Here is a 21,674-nt window from a genome sequence, read left to right on the forward strand (position 1 = left end):
AAAAATTATGGCTGATCCCAATGTTGTTAATAGGGAAAAAAGATAAATTTATAGGAAGGCTGGTATTTTTTTCCAGAAAAGGTGGCAACCCTACTTGCGGGGGGCATTGAAGTAGGGTGTTGGGGGGGCATTTAAGCAGGGCTTTCCGGGGGCATTCAAGCAAGGCATGAGGGAGGGCATTCAAGCAGGGCGTCCGGGGGGAATTCAAACGGTGCATCAGGGGCATTCAGATAGGGTATCCAGGGGGCATTCAAGCAGGACGTTGGGGGGCATTCAAGCAGGGCATCAGGGGGCATTCATGCAGGGCATCCAGGGGGGGGACATTCAAACAGTGCATAGGGGGGCATTCAAGCAGAGCATCCGGGATGGGGCATTCAAACAGGGTGTCAAGACTGGCTATAGGTGTATGACAGCTCTACCTAACTACTCAGCCTCATCAGCATTCCTGAGCTACAAGAAGTAGGCATTCAAGCAGGGCATCCGAGAGGGCAGTGAAGCAGAGTGCATGGGGGTGCAGCAAAGATCAGGGTGAATTCAAACAGAGTTTATGGGCTGAGGTCAGGGAGAAGTCCAACAAACAGGGTGCAGCATCAGGGGGTTAAAAGCAAAGTTAAAAGCACTTGTACATTCAGAAAGGGTACAAGCAAAGAGCAGGGTGCATTCAAACAAGGTGTATAGGGACAAGGGGACCAGGAAGGGTGCAATAATCAGGATGCTGCCTGAGGTGGTTGAATGCAAAGGGCTGGGTGAGTTGAGAGTGGGTGCAAGCACAGGCAGTGCAACCTACCTCACTGCTTTCATCTCCTACGCTACCACTGCTAATGCATCCCTCCACATAGCACAACCTAACATAGTCACTCACCACTCTCCACCAAACCTTCTAGGCAGTTGCTGTGGTAAAACCAGATGCTTCTCTCTCAAGACTGGCTATAGGCGTATGACAGCTCTACCTAACTACTCAGCCTCATCAGCATTCCTGAGCTACAAGAAGTAGGCAGGAAGCTGCGGAACATGGTCATGGAATAAATAAAAGAAGACAGGTTTTTTTTTAAACACAGGTTTAAACACAGAACAAAAATGGGAAGTCTTTAAAATGCTGCTTAATAAATATACATGTTAGTATATTCCCCTTATAATCAAGGAACGTCGTTGCAAAGCAAAACCTTTTTGGTTCAATAGAAGTGTTGGTGTGGAAGTGGGTAAGAAAAGACATGCTTTTAAGGCTTTCAAGTTAGCTGGGACAGTCGAATCATTTATAGGGTACAAGGAGGCCAATAAATCATGCAAAAATCAGGCAAGCTAATATCGATATGGAAAAGGATATTGCAGCAAGCAGTAAATATAATCCAAAATTATTTCTTAAATATGATAATAGTAAAAAAATGAAGCAGGAAGGGGTGCGGCCCTTAATATCAGAGGGGGGGGGGGTCAGCTGGTTGATGAGAACAAAAAAAAAAGCTGAGATTCTGAATTCCTGTTTTTCGTCTGTCTACTTAACTGAGGAACCAGTTAATGAAGGTTTCCTTCTTAATAGTGCCAATTTTAATAATATAACTAATGACACATGAGGTAATTCAAAAGAGACTAGAACATGTTAAGATAGACAAAGGTACGGGGACAGATGGTATTGATCCCAGGGTACTTAACTATCTTAGCTCTGTGATTGCCAAACATCTTTACTTAATTTTTCAGGATTCATTGAGGTCTGGCATGGTGCCGAGAGATTGGCGAATTGCTAATGTGGTGCCGCTATTCAAAAAGGGATCCTGTTCTCAGCCTCAAAACCATAGGCCAGTTAGTCTGACGTCCGTGGTAGGAAAGCTTTTCAAAGGGTTAATAAAGAATATGATACTGGATAGCATATCAAACCATAATTCTGTGAGTTTGTGCCAGCATGGTTTTATGCTTAATAGATGTTGCCAGACTAACTTAATTTCTTTTTATGAGAAGGTAAGCAGGGACCTCGATTCTAGGAGGCAGTGGATGTGATTTACTTAGGCTTTGCTAAAGCATTTGACACAGTGCCCCACAGAAGGTTACTGGTTAAATTAAGCAATGTTGGCCTGGAACATGGTATGTGTACCTGGATAGAGAACTATCTAAAAGACTACAAAGAGTGGTGGTAAATGAAACATTTTCTAATTGTACCAGTGTTGTTATTGGAGTACCGCAGGGCTCTGTACTAGGTCCTTTGCTTTTCAACTTGTTTATTAATGACCTGGAGGTGGGCATTGAAAGTACTGTTTCTAATTTTTACAGATGATACTAAATTGTGCAGAACTATAGGTTCCATGCAGGATGCTGCCACTTTGCAGAGTGATTTGTCTAAGTTGGAAGCCTGGGCAACAAACTGGAAAATGATGTTCAATGTTGATAAATGCAAAGTTATGCACTTTGGTAAAAATAATATAAATGCATGTTAGTCATTTAGTTTCCTTAAATGAGACGTCTCTAGGGGTTTTTGTAGATAACACGTTGTCCAATTCTGGGCAGTGTCATTCTGTCGCTACTAAAGCAAATACAATTCTGACTTGCATAAAAAAGGGCATTAACTCAAAGGATTAAAACATAATTATGCCTCTTTATAGGTCCCTGGTAAGGCCTCACCTGGAGTATGCAGTGCAGTTTTGGACTCCAGTCCTCAAGAGGGATATAAATGAGCTAGAGAAAGTGCAGAGACGTTCAACTAAACTGGTTAGAGGGATGGAAGACTTAAATTATGAGGGTAGACTTTCAAGGTTGTTTACTCTGGAAAAAAGGTGCTTGTGAAGGAGACATGATTACACTTTACAAGTACATTAGAGGGCATTATAGACAAATAGCAGGGGACCTTTTTACCAATAAAGAGGATCACCGCACCAGAGGCCACCCCTTCATAATAGAAGAAAAGAACCTTCATTTGAAGCAATGTAGGTGGTTCTTCACAGTGAGGACAGTGAGGTTGTGGAATGCACTGCCGGGTGATGTTGTGATGGCTGATTCTGTTAATGCTTTTAAGTGTGGCTTGGATGATTTCTTGGACAGACATAATATCAAAGGCTATTGTGATACTAAACTCTGTAGTTAGTATAGCTATGGCTATATATAATTTATGTGAAGGTATGGAGGGGTGTGTGTATGGATGCTGTTTTTTTTTATTTGGAGCGGTTGAACTTGATGGACTTTGTCTTTTTTTCAGCCCGGTTTAACTATGTAACTATGTGTATGTTTTCCTTCATTCTGTTAAAATCATAGAGTTACTATAGATATGTTTACTCCTGGAATTTTTATTTCTATTGGCCATCAATAGGTTAAATGCTTTTGGGGAATGTATCATAATTACTAAATTAATTTCAGTAAAATTATTAAAGTAATCATGTACCTAATGTGGGGTTGTATTGGCATTCCAGGTTTCAAAGGTGTTCCAACTGGTGGCCTGTGTATAGGTTTTCATGGCTCCACTGACAGAAAAAAATAAGAAATACTGGCAAGGATGTCAGCACAGCTGTGCACAGTCAGTACATTGGCTACGTGGGTTAGAGCTGTCATCCCCAAATGTACTACAACTGTCTCCTTTTTAGGACTTCTATCTTAAGTTTACAAGAAATTGAAAGTGATAGACAAGGAGGCATGGGGACGTAGACAACACACACTTTTTACCACTCCCTGTCAAACCCCAGGTGTTTCTGAGAATTTTAGTTTAGACCCCTTACCTACCCCAGTTTTTAAAACTTCTCATCTAAGTTAGACCATAGCTCAATGAGCACTCAGTGATATCAGTTGAGCTTTGTGGGTACATTGCCACTATTGATGTGCGGGCTGACCCTAAACCCACAGGACCTACACTTTTACGAACATGTTGGGCAGGTTTGGCCTACTTTTGCACATGATTTGCGGGCAGGTCCAGGCTGAGCTCTCTCTTCTGCCCTGCCCTGCCCACCCACAACCTTTCTCTGCCTGGTTTCCGTCTCTGGCAGCCTTTATTTATGAACACTATCCACCCCACCCTTCATGACATCGATAAACCAGACAGGTGGCTCAAATAGATGGCAAAATAAGTGGAAGGGGGCTACATTTCCCAGGGATCAAGGTCCTGAAATAGAGCTTGTTAGAGCTGGGAGAGTGTCAGCTGTTTGGGCTCTTACATGTGGGTGATTATTCACCTACTGTAATGCCAACCATAAATGCAGCGTTAAAAAGTTTATTTTTTTATTAACAAATTTTCAGTTTTAACAATTTTTTTACCGGAACAATGTAAGGAAAATAAAGGAGGGAAAGAGAGGAAAGCAGAAGTTGAGAGACCTGGCATAGGACACGGTAGGTAGGTAACCTCTAGTCAAAATCAATATAACCCAAGGTATACAATGGTATTTCAAGTAAGGCAGTTATGGAGGAGGTCCTCCTAACTGGATGCTGTTTCCCTCAAGGTTCATCTAGGGAGAGATTTAGTTATTCTTGACTTAAAAATGGTTAGAGTTTGCAAAATCCTGTTCTTAGAGCTGGATGCGCTTGGTCTCTGTTTGAATCTCCTTTAGGGTTGGTAGCGGGTTCTTTTTCCATATTTTTGCAAGAAGGGTTTTGCTGGCAAGAAGTATTTGGAAAACAGTTTTCCTAAGATGTTTGTCTGTTTTGTGAGTAAAGATATCTAGGAGTGCTAGAGTAGGGTCAAGTTCGATGTTTAGGCCAGTAAGGGACTTTTGAAAACAAAAAGTTTTGTGAAATTAGGCATGACCCAGCTCCCTCTTCTGATACATTTTCCACTCTGATAACCCCAATTTCAACAGAAGAGGTCCTAACCACAATTAAAATCCTCCGCTGAACAAAGCTCCAGGCCCATGTGAGTATACAAACAAGTATTATAAAACTTTTGCTCTCCTGCTCACTTCTCAGAAAGGGGAATACCAGTTGTGGGGTTGTCTTTTAGGTTATAAAGTTCACTGTAAAATTGGGCAAAAGTATAAGCTTTGTCCAGTGGGTTTATTTTGTATTCTTGAGATGGGGTTTGAAATGCATCTATGCGGTGGTGTAGGTTTTTTTTTTTGGCTGGCGGGGTCCGATGCTACCAAGTTACTCCACAGCTTGGGGAGTTCTGCTTCTGAATCTAGGACGTTGTTGAAGTCACCATCTATAATAACAGCACCTTGTTCGAGGACTGTTAGTTGCTCCAATAATTGTTTGGAAATTGGACTTGAATGGTATTAGGGGTGTACAGGTTCACCAGAGTATGTTGCTGTTGATTAATTGTACAAATAATTAAACATCTACCTTTGGGGTCAGACAGATGTTGTATGCTTGTAATATTTACCTTGCGTCTTGCTAGTAGTGCTACTACTGTCTTTTTTGAACTGGGATATAGCAGCAATCATAGTGTAATGGCTTTTTTTGTAGTTGCATTTGGTCTTTTCTGGTCCGCATTGTGTTTGCATTCGGCAAGAGCTAGTAATCTTTTGCAAGGGGTGTTTAGTCCCCTTGCATTTACTGATAAGCATTTAAGTTCCATTTATTACATTCTGTTGGTGCTACACAATGTACATTTGGCTGGTCCACAAAGGTGTTGCAGTAAAATAGTCCATAATAATTAGTGGTGGTCTTATTCACAAAGTAAATGTAGTGCTAAAAAAGAATAGGAGGAAGGAAGTAGAAAGAAAGGTATAAATATAAATTATATACAATAATGCCATGCACACAGGTTTTACTCCATTTGCGTACATGCCCTGACAGTTAGGGGAGTGCAATGAGGGAGAGTAGGTGGTGATAGCTTCTGGACCGAAGTCCCCCTGCTCCAGTACCCAGAGCAATGTTAATAAAGTAATACAGTAATAACCGTGGGCCAGAGAATCCAGAATTACTGCAGAATTGCAGAGTGTACAGTTCAGGTGTTCCATTCCCGGTTCATGGGAATTTTGCCCTGCTGGTGGGGGCATTGGCGTTGTTCTCCAGAGGGAGGTTCCAGTCGGCCAGTGCTTTTTTGCCCTCTGTTATAGAACAGATAATCTTTGGGGAGCCTTCCCTTTGGACTAGATCCAAAGCTTGGATTATTACTGTGGCACTTTTTTGCTAGAGGTGCTCCAGACAAGTCCGCATTATTTCTCTTATGGTTGCAGAATCACTTTGTGTTGTCTCATAAATCATAATAAATCCTCTTTTATATAAAAAAAAAATGTATCCTGGGGATATAATGGATGAGCTACTTGGTGCACTTTGGTTTGGGGATAATGCGAATGATGAATCCTATCTATAATGAGATGGTCAGCTGGGGTTTCTGGTAGCGCTGTTAGTATGAGATCTTGCGCAAACTGGCACAGTTGAAGTTGCAAAATTTCCTCTGAAACTTCCCTTATCCTTATATTGCTCCTTCTAGTGCCAATTTTGTTTTGTAAGGTGGTAATTAATGAGTCTTGGGAATTAACCCTGTCAGCCATTGTATTTTGCACTAATACCAATATTGACATTTTCGATTCTAGATGGTCTGTGCGTCAGAGCGCAATTGCCTGCAGATCTGATTTTAAATCTTGTAAGGAGCACTTAGTGTCATTCCATATGTCTTCTCTCAGTTGAGAGAGGAGAGCTTTTAAGTTGGCCTCTGTTTAAGTGTTTGTGCTGGCTGGTTATACTTTTCTATGTGTTGTTCCATTTTAATTTCACGGCGCACTGGAGAGGACTCACTAGAGGGTTAAGCGTCATCTTGGGTGCTGTCCAAGAGGGGTACCTTCCGCTGGGACCCATAAAATTATTGTTGTTTCCCCCGCACTTGGTCATCTCTGAGGCATCTTTTCCCCTCTGAGGCAAACTGGAGAGGCTTTATTTTTTGCAGTTACATATTGTTTTTGCATCAGCCTAATTGTCCAAATTATTTGATAATGGTTGTTTGTCTCCAATGTTAATAAATATGCCCCCTAACGAGGAACTGCAGAGATTCTCACACAGGCATGAAATGGCATGACTATAGATCTATGAGCCCCATAATTGTGACCCCACTGGTACGGTTTCACCAACAGCATCTATCAAAATTATAACATTGGTTTCTTCCAACCTCCATGCAGCATATATTCTTTTACTCTATTTCCAAAAGGAATACCTGAACACTTATGACATCCTTACAGCACACTCTCAAGACAGGCAGCCAAATTGGGAAAACTAGAATGTAAAGCAACCTTATTTTCTTTATACACAGTTATTTCCTTGTATTGTTCCATGCCTTGGGAGAACTGCTCACACCATCAGACAAATTCACAGAACAATACAAAGGCAGGCCAGTGGAAGCCCTAACATAAACTATGTGCCAAAGAGATGTATTGTTTATGTCCTAGGAGGTGTAGCCTAATAACATCAAATAACCAGGCAGAGCAGATAACAAAAAATAAAATATATTACTTAACCGAAACCGTGGGTTCACTCCCTTTATGCATGGGTTGGGCGTGCATGCGCCTTTATCTTTGTTTCCTTACTTTCAACACCTTTTGTGGCTAAACCACTTATATAGGCATAATAAATCAAAGAAGTTTACACAGATTTTTTTTCTTATTTTATTGAGTTTCACAACTGTACAAGTAATATGAATCTTGCAATTTATTTTACACATTTATCATAATGGATACTAGGCAAGGAAATATTTACAAGGAGAAATACTTAGATGAAGTTAAAATCCATTTATTAATATCTTACCCATAGGGTAATAAGTCAGCTGTATTTGTGTGTAGCACAATACACAGAGTACATTCATGTTAATGGGCTCTACCAAAAATTCACAGGGCTACACATACAGGACAAATGAAAAATTAGCAGGGACAGTTATAGGGCAAGTCAGAGAGGGCATTTGGGTCCCTTGTATCACAGGTGTTCCCTTGGGGTGTTCCTTAACTGATGATAAAAGTTTAATAGAAAAATCTGGGCCTCATTTGCTAATAGCAGGCAAAATGCTATGTGCACAAGGTACACATAGCATCCTGTAAGTAAATGAGGTCCATTGTTTTGTTAGAAATATTGAGTGAATACTATACCTATTTTCTCCCCATCCCTCCTCGTTCCCACACCTCTATCTCTGGCCCTGCAATTTTTTACCACAACTACAGCACATTTTTTCCCACAAACACACAAGTGAAGTCTTCTAAAGATGAATATATGTTATGCGTATGCCGGCATGCATTTGCCACTCCCCTTTCAACTGATATACAGCACTCGTGCCGTTTGCATTCATTTTTTTCCCTTATTGTCAAATTTTAAAAACACATACTATATTCAGGCATAAATATCTGTAACGCATGTCTGTAGGCAATCTGTTTCAGTTTACTTGACCTTTATAGTTCCTCACCAGCCTATCCCTTGTACAAAATGATGGAAAAGCTGTAATATGAGATAATTAGAGAAACATTACTAAATTGTGGGAAATCTGAAAAAGATTGGATAAAATCAGTTACCCACACAGAGGTTAAAAAGTGACCCTTTCTTAAAGGGTTTGTTTAAATTAACTAGTAGTATGATGTAGAGAGTGAGTTTTATTATTTGGATTTTATTTCAATTTGAGCAATCTGATTTCTAGGGTCCGAAATACCCTAGCAACCATGAATTTATTTGAATAATATAATGAAATATGAATACAAATTGGAAAGCTTAGTAATAAAAAGTAGCAATAACAATAAATTTGCATCCTTGGGGGTAAGTGACCTCCATTTGAAAGCTGGGAGTCAGAAGAAGAAGGCATATAATTGGGAAAAAAAAACAATAAAAAAGAAAAATGAAGGCCAGTTGAAAAGTTGCTTAGAATTAGCCATTCTATAACATAATAAAAGTTAACTTAAAGGTGAACCATCACTGTAATCCATCTATCTCCTGTCAGACACAATGAAGGTCCAGATGATCTTGGGAACACGCTGCTGTTTTTTTAAATTTTCCATATGCAGGTCTAGGGTACTCTGCTACAGAACACACTGGTGCCATTTTTATATGCTACTAAATGCCCCTTGTAGCAGCTTGGGTTGGATGCATACACGTATGGCTTGGGCATAGGTGCAGTCCAAGCCAGTGCAAGGGGCACCTGAGAACACAGAAAAATGTCACACTGTAAAGCATAGTTCCCCCAGCAGGTAGTTTTATTAAAGAAAAGGCACACCAGACCAGGGTAAAACCAGGTACTGCAGTACTATGTTAAAAAAGGTAGCTGCAGCACTACACCATCTGTTTGTACCCAGCAAGGGTGCTGTTCATTGTTTTTCTATGAACAATTCATAAACCAAGGTTAATAATAATGATAACAGCTACCACTGACATTAGTAGCTGTCCTATGCACATAATTATGTCTTCATAATTAACTATCAGTTGTAAGATATGTGGAACATACATCTACCTATAAGTTGAATAACGTTTTTAAGGGGTTTTATGCCCCCCCCCCAAGATCTTCATAGACCTCTTTTTATTACATCATTTCCCCAAACAAATGAAAGAGTGGATAACTGGCCCACAGCATAGGAAATCTAGGACAGCATAGCTTTAAGGGGGTCCCCTCTCTCAAAAAGGGATCAAGACAACCTGCTAGAATCCTATATAGTGTTAGGACATATAGCATATCAATCCATTATAATAAATACATTTTACCATTTTACCCAATGATCGTCCTTAGAAACTACAGAAACAACTGTTAGAATGGAATAGAATGTCCTGTCCCAAACCAGTACCGAATACAGTAATTATCAACATATAAAAGGCACAGCTTGGCCCATATAGTGCTCTACATAAGCAATAAAATCTCTTTTGCTACAGTGGCATAGCCACAGTTCTCTGTACAAAACTCCCAGTCTTTTTTTTTCCATCCTTAACTTCTTTCCATTGTCCAAGAAATGCAGTCTGCAGTGCTGGCAAATTTCATTGGCACCATCTTTATTTTGCCCACCCGGCACTGGCCTCCCCATTAATGTAGGCGAAGCCTGGGAAATGCTGCATATGCTCATAGTCAGAGTTTCTCCGTGGTGCCAGCGATGTGTACATGTCGCTTGTGTTTGCATATCTGGCAGAGTGCATGGTGGGGCTGGTGAAACAGGTGTTGGTTGAGGTGACATCCGGCCAACGGGGTGCCACCTGGCTGGGATGGAGTCTTGTTGCGCCACTCATGAGGCAAGGCTCCATTCGTGTTTGACTGTTAAATGGGTACTATAATAAAATACACACAAGCACAGATAAATTAATGGAGGTGAAGATTTAAAAGCCATCAAAACAACGCCTAACTCGAATCTTGCTAATTAAAAGTGTACTAGTATGCATTCTTAGATCGTTCCCTCTATGAGCATTTCCAGACTCAAACCTAGACCCACCATTAACACAGTCCAGAAAGCCCCACCCTTTTTGCAGCCCTGGAAAAATGGGATAGGTAACCACTATGATCAGGATTCAATTTCAACGTCTATTAGCTCTCATTTATAAAACAGGGTGCAACCTTAAACCACCCAGCACTAAACTGTCCACAAACCAACTCAATCCTCAATCACTTTTCAAGCCTAGGCAGCCCTGTTCAGTTATTTCAAAGATGGATGGGGCAAGCAATCTTATCATTGGTGGAGCTGGGACAAGGGGTTTCATATGCTGATCGAAAGTCTGGGACAATATTACCATTGGGGATGGCCACCAACTGCCCACAAACCTCTACAGGGGATAAGTTGCACCCGTGTAGGGATCTGTCTTTTGCATTTTGCACCTGTGGCATAGTTGGCACCTAAATATAGAATACTGTGAGTACATCACTACCTAACTTTAAAAGTACTATATTCATAAGGGGAAAGGCAGTGGGTGTCACATGGGCAACTGAATGGAGTGCAGGATAGGGAGGGTCATGTGGCACAAGATGCAGGAGTGCCCTGTATTTTCTGCCTGCTAATGGCTTAAGTTTCAAAGTACAGCCTACACTGAAATCCAATGCGCAAGCATTCTCTATATCAGTGATACCCAACCAATGGCTGGCAAGCAACATGTTTCTCATTAACACCTTGGATGTTGCTCTCAGTGGCCTCAAAGCAAGTGATTATTTTTTCAGTACATTTTTTCAGATACATTTTTTCATAAAAAACAGGTGTACTGCCAAGTAGAGCCTCCTGCCAGACCACATAGGGGCTACCAAATAGCTAATTACAGTCCTTATTTTGCTTTTTTCATGCTTGTGTTGCTCCCCAGCTTTTTACATGTGACTCACAGTTAAAAAAGGTTGGGGGCCCCTGTACTTCAGCACTTACACCCCCAAGATTTGTAAATATGGCCTCATTATCAAAAACAGTTACATATACACTAGATAAAAGCTCTGTTTCCATGGAAGGAAGACATCACATAACACATTGATTTTTGCTGCACAAATTTTAACAGCATTAAGTTGAGACAATGTCGACCCCAGAAACTGTGTCTAGATTATCTGTTAAAAATTATCTTCCGAAAAAAGAACATTTCCAGAGCTTTCCGTTAAGTCGACTCTCATTTTTACCAGCAGGAAATCTCTTTAAAAAGGGGGCAAACTGGGATCGTTTTTTTCCAGCTCCCCGTCTGAAGCTGCATCATCAAAAGACTATAAATATTACAGCGCGTTAGGATGTTCTATTGTGCCGCGCATTCTTTTTTGACTGAAAACATGGAAAATGTTACCATCCTGGGTCAGCTAATTGAAAATGAGTCATTATTTTGGACCATTACAATGAAGGGACCATTGAGGGGCCAATGTTTTGAAATGAGTCCCTTGGCATGTGCCTGACCACTCTCCAGTCAACTTTTCTATTCAGCCCTTGTTACAATTTCCAGTCTTTGCCATCTGCACATATGCAACTTGTTGCTTCTTTCATTCACCTTTCACACTCGGCATCCGATTTACTGAAGAGTCCTTAAAGTGGTTGGACTCAAACCACAGGCTCCCTGTAAACTTTCCGAGGCATAAAGGGGCTATTTGTTGGGATACTTAACAGGAAATTACCATTTTCTGGGTCAACTAACGCCTACTTTTGTTTATTCCAGATGAAATATTTTAACCCTATAATGGTTCAAGGGTTTCAGTTTTTTCCCAAAGACATGTAGCAAAATATTTCACTATATGTGTCACAGACTGATGTCAGGGAGTGATTAATATATATATATATATATATATATATATATATATATATATATATATATATATATATATATATATATAGTCAGTTTGTTAAACCGGCACTCACCATCGATCAATCAAGTCCCTGGTGCTTCTTCAAGAAATAGCATAAAGATATAGTTAAGAGCACTCACGGGTATTGTAAAATATTACAATCTACCCCACATCAACGCGTTTCGGTTCTCTCCTGACGACGGTTCAGGGAGAACCGAAACGCGTTGATGTGGGGTAGATTGTAATACTCCAATAAAAGTCTTTTTCACAATACCCGTGAGTGCTCTTAACTATATCTTTATATATATATATATATATATATATATATATATATATATATATATATATATATATATATATATATATATATATATATATATGTATAATATACCCCATATGTAAAATATAGGAATATTAGCAGTCACCAAAAAGTTCTATTATACGATTATGGAACTCCAAGGTTATGTCTAATATCCTCATAAGGGATCAATTATGACAAAGTGCAAATTAAGGGAACAATCAGCAATTCATCTTCCCCCTACCCCACATCTCTCCTGTCCTCCAGTTGGCATCTCTCTCCTCCCCTCCAATTGGCATCTCTCTCTTTCCTCCCCCTGCTCCTCGATGCTCCAACTGGTCAACTACTCTCTCCCACCCTGCTACTACTTTAGGGCCAAAGTTAGAGGAAACAGAAGAGGTATGTGCCTATGGTCCTAACGTTGCGCCCTATGCACTTTGGTCTTCTGCCTACTCCTGTTTATACCGCATATTTCTGGATTCAGTTTTGGAGCACAGAGACCTGCAGCCACCCCATAAATACAATGCTGTCTGCAGTGGTAATTCTGTATTCATGAGATCAGGCTGGGGTAGGCACGTGGACAGCAAAGACAGGGCTGCCTGGGTCTACAGCCACTGTGCCCTGCAGGTCTTGCCCTGAATGAAAAATCATAGCACTGCCCCTACCACAACTTAAGCATGAATGAGCACTAATGCTCCTGGGCCTAGACCACCAGTTTGACTTCACTCTGATATAGAGGCATTATTATATCTTTAAATTTCTTCTATTTGATGTCTCTTCTTGTGACATGATTCTTTGAAACAGTAGTAGGGCAACAGCTCCTGGATGTATTATAAAGAGTTAAAACATACCGGGAATTGTTTTCCAGCCATATTGGGATTTATTCTCAAGCAATACTGTTTAATAAAATGTTTCCCCAGCTCTCCAGGGCAAGCACCCCAATTGATGCAAGTGAGTCCTCCAGTAAGACTCTTGCTAACTCTGTGTTCCCCCCAGATCCATATTCTTTCTTGCAATCAGAGGCAGACAGCATTAAACATACAGTATATAATACACCAACATGCAGTAAGTACCTTGACCAACATGAAACAATACCGACCTGTGAGCTGCTTCTGTGATAGGCAGTGTAAAGAGGTCCAGAGAGGCCAGACTCATGCGGTAATGATGTATACTGAGATGCAATTGGGTGGTGTCCTTGGTTACTGTACGTCCCATAGTTGTAACTTCCTGTGTACCTAAAACAATAGCACAGTGTCAGAATGCACATATAAATGATATTGTATAAGTGGAATGTGGCATGCTGCTGGATGTGGTTGTTAAACAGGCTGGCCAGTTGGCACACACCCAAAGTAAATACAGAGGTATGAATCTCTGGGGAACTGAATGTAGGTAGGGTTGTCAGGTATATAAATATAAGTAACATACCCATCTTCTCTGTGTGGATATACAGGTATCCTGTGCGTGACTGATGGCGTCATGTGTGGACTCCTCATGCAGGGGACTTGCTGACCATTTTCTCCAGGTCCATTAGCAGCTGTAGTGACAGTGTAAGTTAGAGACCATGTGTATGACTGCATTGTACCTAGAAAGCAGAATGCAAATAGAAAATGAATCTTCAAGCTGGCCCCACCAAGATCTCGCGCTCTCAGACTGGCATAAACATCATTGCTCCACATAAAATCACTCAAGGGACTGCAGATATATATATATTTCTTACAATTCTCCAAACCTTCAGAAAGATAAAAATCCCAGAGAAGGAACACCCTAGTGATTTATAATATCCTGCTCGTTGTGATCCAATCATTGAGCCCTAGGACCTATGATCAGGTCAGCCCAATATTGCCCCCCCTCAAGGTGGGCATATCCGGGAGAGATCTGCTCATTTGGTGATCTTGCCAAACGAGTGAATCTCCATATGTATGGCTAGCATTAGACAACCAGGCTGTTTACTAAAATCACAGTAAAATCACTATATTCTTAATAGGTTAAGAAGCCTTTTGTACTTCAGATTTCAGCTTTGGGACCACCCAGCTAGACTACAACATTAGTATTTACTTATGTAGATGGCCTAGGAAGAAACATAAAAAAGCTCTCCAACAATGGGTGCAATAAGAACAAAAATTTGCATTTCTATAGACGCCACCTGAAAGAGCATGCAAACGGCCCCTTACAGCATGCAGCCAAGCATTACATCAGGCTGCACGGGTGTGCATGACAGCTATACAAATGAAAGGGAGAGTAGAACAAATATTAACAGCTCATCCCAGCTGGGCAAGTAGATAACAAGGATACTCAGTGATGGGAAAAATCACAGCGTTGTAGTGATTTCAAAATACTCATAGATTGACAGTGTATGGCCCAGTGAGAACTTGAAACCTTGGTTCATTATGGTCTGGGCCCAACAGGAGATCTTCTGATACTCTGTGAAGTCACTCTGGCCCTGTACAATGACCCTAACATTTGGCAAACAGGTCATTAATGGTAAAAAACGATAGAAGGACCAAGCTCTGTTACTGTCACCATATATACACATTACCTTGAAACCCATTATTCAGAAAGCCTACAGAAGACAGTCTGCCATAGACTCCATTATAATCAAATAATTAAAATCTTTAAAAATGATTTCCTTTTTCTCTGTAGTAATAAAACTGTACTTTGTACTTGATCCCAACTAAGATATAATTAATCCTCACTGAAGACAAAACAATTGTATTGGGTTTATTTAATGTTTAAATGATATTTCAGTTGACTTAAGGTATGGAGACCCAAATTACAGAAAGACCCCTTATCCGGAATCCCAATGTCCCGAGTATTCTGGGTAACAGGTCCCATACCTTTAAATATCTTTATATTTGTTATCTATGTTTCCTATTAATAACATTGTCATCAATTGATTTAAGACCTGAAAGTTGTTAATTCCTACCCACCCTTCAGATGCTGAAAACATTGGGGCAAGTTGCTGACACAGGCTCGTGTCTTGAGACAACCACTCAAAAAAGAAATATTGGGGATGCAAATAAAAAAAACAAATAAATGCCAGTATAATTTACTGACTTTTAGAAAGAACTAAAGGAATGCATATTATTTATGTTCCTTAGGGGAAAAAGCACCTGCATGTGAGCATTTTGCATCAAAAGTGGTAATATGTTCTATAGGTGGAAACAAAACAGTCAAAAATGTCATCCCATTCCCTTATAAGGTAATTGTTCAGCGTCCAAACTGTATCATCTATGTCCACCTTTCCATCAATTCACTTTACTAGAGGTTATATATAACCGATACCACAGGTGAAACAGCAGGTCAGTGAGGCAAAGTGTCACAGATCCAGCCTATGTTAAATGTTTAATGGCTTCTCATCAATAGAAGATGTACAAGTAGAATTTAACCTCGCTTCTGGATCACGATGACAAAATGTGAACCCTTGTTTGCTCAATGAACCATTTGCAGGTTTAAACAGATGTTCATCACAGAGATTTCCAAACCTTTTCTGGTCATAGTCCCCTTTGAGACCCAATATTTGGCTGGGGTATCCTTAGCTGTTAGCATGGTAATATGTAGACAGCATATTTAGAAAAATATCTAGATTTCTCACCCCAAATCACATCCTAACTGACCATCAAGCTGGGCTTTCAAGGAGAATCTAAGGGAGAAACTAGACATTCTGCACAGATCTCTTTTAACCAGCTTGCAAGCCCAAGTGAAGGTTAAGAGAACCCTGGCATTACCATTAACTCCAGGCTTGCCATTATTCCACCACCTCTAGGCTGGCATTAACTGCAGCATTGCTGTGTGTTAATGCCTGCACTTGCGTATCAGAACAGGCTGGATAGGCGCATTGCCACTGATGCACGTTGTCAGGAGCTTGTATGGACATGCATATACATGCTTAGATTTGTGTGCACTCTAGCTTGCAATATTAAATATGGCTTACAGAGTTCAGCCTCCCCTCCCCTATTTTGGTCCAATATTTGGTTAGGCCCCACCTTACAGCATAAAAAGGTTAGCAACATAATAAACCTGATCAGTCATTTATGGGAGTGACTTAAGACTTGGTCACTTGCAGTAACAGGAACATCACCCATTGTCAGTAATTTGCACCTGAAACCTATCTTGCTCGTTCCATTGAAATGCATAGAATCGTTATCTGAAGTTCTACAATATTGCAGATGGGAGCACATTTGGGGGGGTGGGAGAGCAAAACAAGAAACATCAGGACGGGCACAGCCTGCAGTGTTGTAGCTAGATGTTACTGGGCCCCACAGTGGCCCTGCAGTTCCAGGGGGCTGTCTACACTCCTGCCCCCCCCTGTAGGATCTACTTCCACTGTGTTTATGTTCCAACCAGAATGCACCTGGATCACTTTGGATCTGAGTTGGCATCCCTGTTAAGACCTCATAGGTGGATCGGTTCCAGAGTTTGGGACAGTGTCAGACTGGGGTGTCCAGGATGCCAACTTGAGACCCTGGAACCCAGTCACTGGGGCCCCTGATACCAGCACAAATACACTCACTTCATCCGCCTTAAAGCCACGCTGCTCCCCCCCAACAAATACCCCCGAGTCACATACAGTAGAACCCCCTGATTTTAAGTTTTCCCTCATTTTACATTGTTGTTTTGTGGTCCCACCTACAGTATATATTATGCATAATACATTTCCCTGATTTTACATTTTCCTGGATTTCACACCATTTTTTTCTGGTCCCCTGAAAAACGTAAAATGGGGCTTCTACTGTAATTAATTTCCTTGCTGCTGCCTGCAAATTCTACAATCAGGTTTCCATGCAGGTCAACAGCGGGTGCGGGTCTGTTGTGCCGGGGCCCACCGGAGTTTCTCCTTGTGCCTGACAGCCCAGTCCGACACTGGATTAGCACAGTCTTGACAAAAGAGGTCGCATACATTGACTAAAGTCACCCATGTAGCCATAACCATAATACTATGTGGACATAACTGGACTTACTGTAAAGAAGTAGGTTTCTCCATGCAAGCCATTCAAAGTCCTTATTCTTTATGTCCTTATGCTAATTATAAGGTGCACATTTTAAAACCAATTTTATTTTGATGGTTGCATCCCATAGAGCAGTGGTCCCCAACCAGTAGCTCGCGAGCAACATGTTGCTCTCCAACCCCTTGGATGTTGCTCTCAGGGTCCTCAAAGCAGGAGCTTATTTTTGAATTTCAAGCTTGAAAGCAAGTTTTAACTGCATAAAAACTAAGTATAGTGCCAAGTAGAGCCTCCTGTAGGCTGCCAGTCAACATAGGGGCTACCTAATAGCCAATCACAGCCCTTATTTGGCACCCCAAGGGACTTTTTCATGTTTGTGTTGCTCCCCAACTCTTTTTACATTTGAATGTGGCTTGCATGTAAAAAAGGTTGGGGACCACTGCCATAGAGAGTTAAACTCTTCATACAGTAGTAAACTCTAGTGGGGGCAAATTCTACAGGACGTGCGTGAATAGCTACCCAGTGTGAGAATATCAGAGGGAATGTAAAGCAATAAAGTGCAGGATTCTTTGGGCCCCAAGAACATGGGGAAGCTGAAAAGAAAACCTGCGCATTTGTAATGTGCCCAACAATGAGCGGCCATTAGCTCCTGGCCAGCCATTGACCAGAAAGGCATACATTAGCTTGGCTTGTAAACTGCTCACAGGGCAATAAAGACATCACTGGAATTTCAAAAGCAATCCTTTTTTCTCAAAGGGACAAATCCCTCAGAGTTTCAACCACAAACTCTACTACATACCAGTAAAAGTGAGTCGTTTAACAACTCTTATGTACCCTTTAAGTAACAGACTGAGAGGGATAAGTAAATCCTTTTAAGAGCAAACAACACCACATTACTTTGGAAATATATGATGTTATAAAATCATTATCGCTTATGATCTGGTATTATACCTTAAGTATAGTTTTATAATACAGTCCTGGCATCCAGAAAATTTCAAGCAGAACTTCCCTTGCAATTATACAGCCAGTTCTCTCTTAAACCTTTGCTTGAATATAATGTCACTTGAGACAAGGATCTCATTATAGAGGGTGTATTATTAATGCTATTCCTTGTTATAAATATCATGCCATAGACCTGAGATCCTATTACACACTGAAGTAACAAAAAGCATGGATGTCATTGCGTTAGTGAAAGAAGATAGTGTAGTAATGAGAAAAGTAAAGGGAAAGACACAAGATCACACAGCTAACCTCAGGCCAAGTGTCACAACACAGGTATGATGCATTTTGTATGGTCCCAGATTAAACCCAAACATACAAAATCATATAGGTATACGACTGAAGACTGTCTTGGCATGGGCGTTTTAGCTGGAGATACATAGTATAGTATAAAATGAATCACAAAAAGTGGCACAATAGTGACATAATCTAGGTCATGAACTAACACTATACCCACACTATTACAAGGGTATCAGAAGTCACTGAGGGGTTCTGTGACCACATAAAGGCACAAGGCTGCAGGCTGAGATATACATGGAGCTCTGAGTATTGTGTTTTTTTTAAACACACTATTAAGTGTACAGACTATATCCTCTTGGATGTACCTTACCTGTTGTGGCTGCCACCACTCCAACTTCTGGGGACTGGTTGCTGACAGGTGAGGTTGCTGATGGAATTTCAACTGAGGAAGAAGAAGCAGCTGGTGAGAAAGGAACTGGTGAAGGTGTAGAAATTGCAGGTTCACCCAGTACTCTTTCTTCTCTAATCTCTGTACAAAAAAAGGCAATTATTTTACTAATACAAATAAGAATATATATACTCTCCACCTCTGTAAAGCAGGTAGCCGAAACTTAACATACAGCTACAAGAGAAAGTGCACAATTATGTACAATATAGTCATTAAAACCAACTTGAATATAAGTGGAGGGGTTTGGCTTATATACTAAATGTGATGCATCAAGCACTGAATAAACCATTTCATGTGAAAGGCTTAGAACATGCATCAATTAAACTGCAGATAAAGAACTAGAGCTTACCCCCATGTGCCTCTCCTTTCATTGCCCTCATGAGTTCATTGGCTCTCTCTTGGCAGTGTAATGATTCCAGCAGGTACAGCACATAGTCATCAAACATTAAGTGAATTAGGTGAAACGACCCTAAAAGCCAGAAGTCAAAAATAAATTGTAATACATGTTTGAGATTTTAGGGCCATCTCTGGTCTATGTTTGTGGTACAAATGAGTGGGGGATGTACCCTAGAAGAACATTAGGATGTGGGTTGCCACTCACATCTAACAATGGTAAACTAAAAATGCAGTTCCCTGTCAGGTCCATGTAACTCCTGGCTGTCCATCTACAAAATGAAGGCTCGTTGGCATCCTTTAGTGCATTTCATTAATGCAACACATAACATAACTTTTAAAATCATATTCCTTCTAATTATAGAGGTATGTAATGCAATGGTAAACAGACTATATGTCCCTTTTAGTCAAAAGACAATATGCAAAGATGCAAACCCAGTATTCTGGGTAACCACCGGACTAGTAACACTAAAAATGAGACTTTGAACTGATGTACTAATTATTACAATCCTGTTAAACATAAAAAAGCAAAAAAAATAAATAAAACAGTGTATTAGAGTCCCATTGTAAAAACATATTTGGGCCACCAAAGCTTTAGGAAGATTACAACCTGCTTCTGTGTATCCCTATAGTCTCTCTATTCCAAGTCTCTCAAATACTTTCTTACGCTATTATTTTTAGGGCCTATGGCAAACATTTCAGGGTGGGGGTCAAGTTGTATATAATGACAAGGTTTGTGCTAATGCCACATAAAAATAATGTATATGCGGTACTACTCAAAGAATAATTGATAAGTCAAAAATCACAATTTTAAATTAATTATAGAGGATTTACTCACAGTTCACCCAAGTCCCAAGGTGCAAGTCCAAAACAGTATTCCAAAAAAGATGTGAGGACCCCCAATAATAAAGAAGCATATCATATGAGTAAGTGCCCCGATATGCACGAAACGCGTTAGGTTTTTATGTCCTAATAAAATTTTCTAATTTTTTAATTAACTGCTTCTTTATTATTGGAGGTCCTCACATCTTTTTTGGAATACTGTTTTGGAGGTCAAGTTGTACCACTTTGACACCAACAGTTGACCAGTCTGCAGAGAACGATTTTGCGGTGTATTCTACCATAAGTGTGACCTTACCAAAGCTTGGAGCGCTGTGCAACGTCATGTCCCGAATGACTCTTGTACCGAAGCATGACCAGATTAAAAGGAATTGCTGGGCTACTTTCTTTAGTGACCCTTGCTTTTTTGAGGCTACCTACAATAATAAAGAACGGCGGGTTAATATTAAAAAGAACTCCCAAATTCTATTACATGTTAGGGTACCATACGGCAAAATGCCAGAAGAGGATTCCACATTACCTGGAATAAAGCTCTGTTGGGACAGTTTGTGAAAAGGAATCATTCATAGATAAAGCATTAATGACTCTAATAGTCACCATTACAGTATCTAATAATCTTGTACAAGTTATTAAATGTATGTGTACTCACTTTTACCACACACCGGTCCACCATGGAATCCAACCAGTCAATGTAAGATTCAATTGGAGACTGATCCTCTAGCAAATGATCAAACTCTTGATATACTACAAAAGGTAAATGTACAAATCAACCATATTATTACTGCTCCTGGGCAAACTTAGTGCATTTTATTACATAACCTTATCTATATGTAGGGAATTAGTGCAAAACCATTGCACTTATCCCTGTAAGAGATCAGGTACAGTGTCCATGTCTGTGTACTGAAGAGAAACTGTAAAGCATCTGAAGAGGATTTGGAGTGATTATCTTGTTTAAAGGGACAGTACCCTAAAGAAGCTCTTGAAGATACATAGAATGTTTGTGGAAGGACATAAAAGGACTTTGCCTTCTTTAGTTAGTTAGTTAGTTAGTTAGTTAGTTAGGCCCTGTCATCACCAGTTGTACTAGTTGCCCATTTATTTTAAAATAAACATTCAGTTTAACCAATACTGTGTGTGTATTATACTGTATTCCTAGTGGGGCTACCCGTAGGTGCATTCCCAGATCCCACTAGGTGCAGGCACTGCGCTAGTAAGTAGCAGGTACCCAGTATCTCCCAATACCACTGCGGAGTGGCTCAGGTTTGTCCCGTGCCATCACATATAGTGTAACACCGACAAAGAGCTATTGGAAAGTTTGTGTATTACCCCAGGTAAAATTCTATCTCTTTGATTATAGTTGGGGTCTGACAAATGTCATCAATTTTAAGAAGACTTTTATTAGAAGAAAGAACCCCACTTATATCAAAT

General features: G+C 40.4%; 1 protein-coding gene across 8 annotated transcripts in view; it reads right to left on the reverse strand.

Annotated features, from left to right (window-relative positions):
• Positions 1–7,476: 7,476 nt before the first annotated feature.
• The window catches only part of rfx4.L (regulatory factor X4 L homeolog), a 43,145-nt gene continuing 28,947 nt past the window's right edge, over positions 7,477–21,674 (reverse strand). For 5 of the 8 annotated variants that reach the window (XM_018251957.2, XM_018251956.2, XM_018251955.2 and 2 more), the window contains 7 exons: positions 20,896–20,990; positions 20,545–20,662; positions 19,363–19,482; positions 18,936–19,094; positions 13,809–13,965; positions 13,483–13,618; positions 7,478–10,122 (listed from right to left, as the gene is read on the reverse strand). In XM_018251957.2, coding sequence (XP_018107446.1) covers positions 9,853–10,122; positions 13,483–13,618; positions 13,809–13,965; positions 18,936–19,094; positions 19,363–19,482; positions 20,545–20,662; positions 20,896–20,990 — 1,055 coding nt within the window. In that variant the 3' untranslated portion in view covers positions 7,478–9,852. Of the gene's footprint in view, positions 10,123–13,482; positions 13,619–13,808; positions 13,966–18,935; positions 19,095–19,362; positions 19,483–20,544; positions 20,663–20,895; positions 20,991–21,674 lie in introns of all 8 variants that reach the window. The other 3 variants (XM_018251960.2, XM_018251959.2, XM_018251958.2) reach the window with 3 other exon arrangements.

The sequence above is a fragment of the Xenopus laevis genome, chromosome 3L (genome assembly GCF_017654675.1).
Source record: "Xenopus laevis strain J_2021 chromosome 3L, Xenopus_laevis_v10.1, whole genome shotgun sequence".
Taxonomy (NCBI): domain Eukaryota; kingdom Metazoa; phylum Chordata; class Amphibia; order Anura; family Pipidae; genus Xenopus; species Xenopus laevis.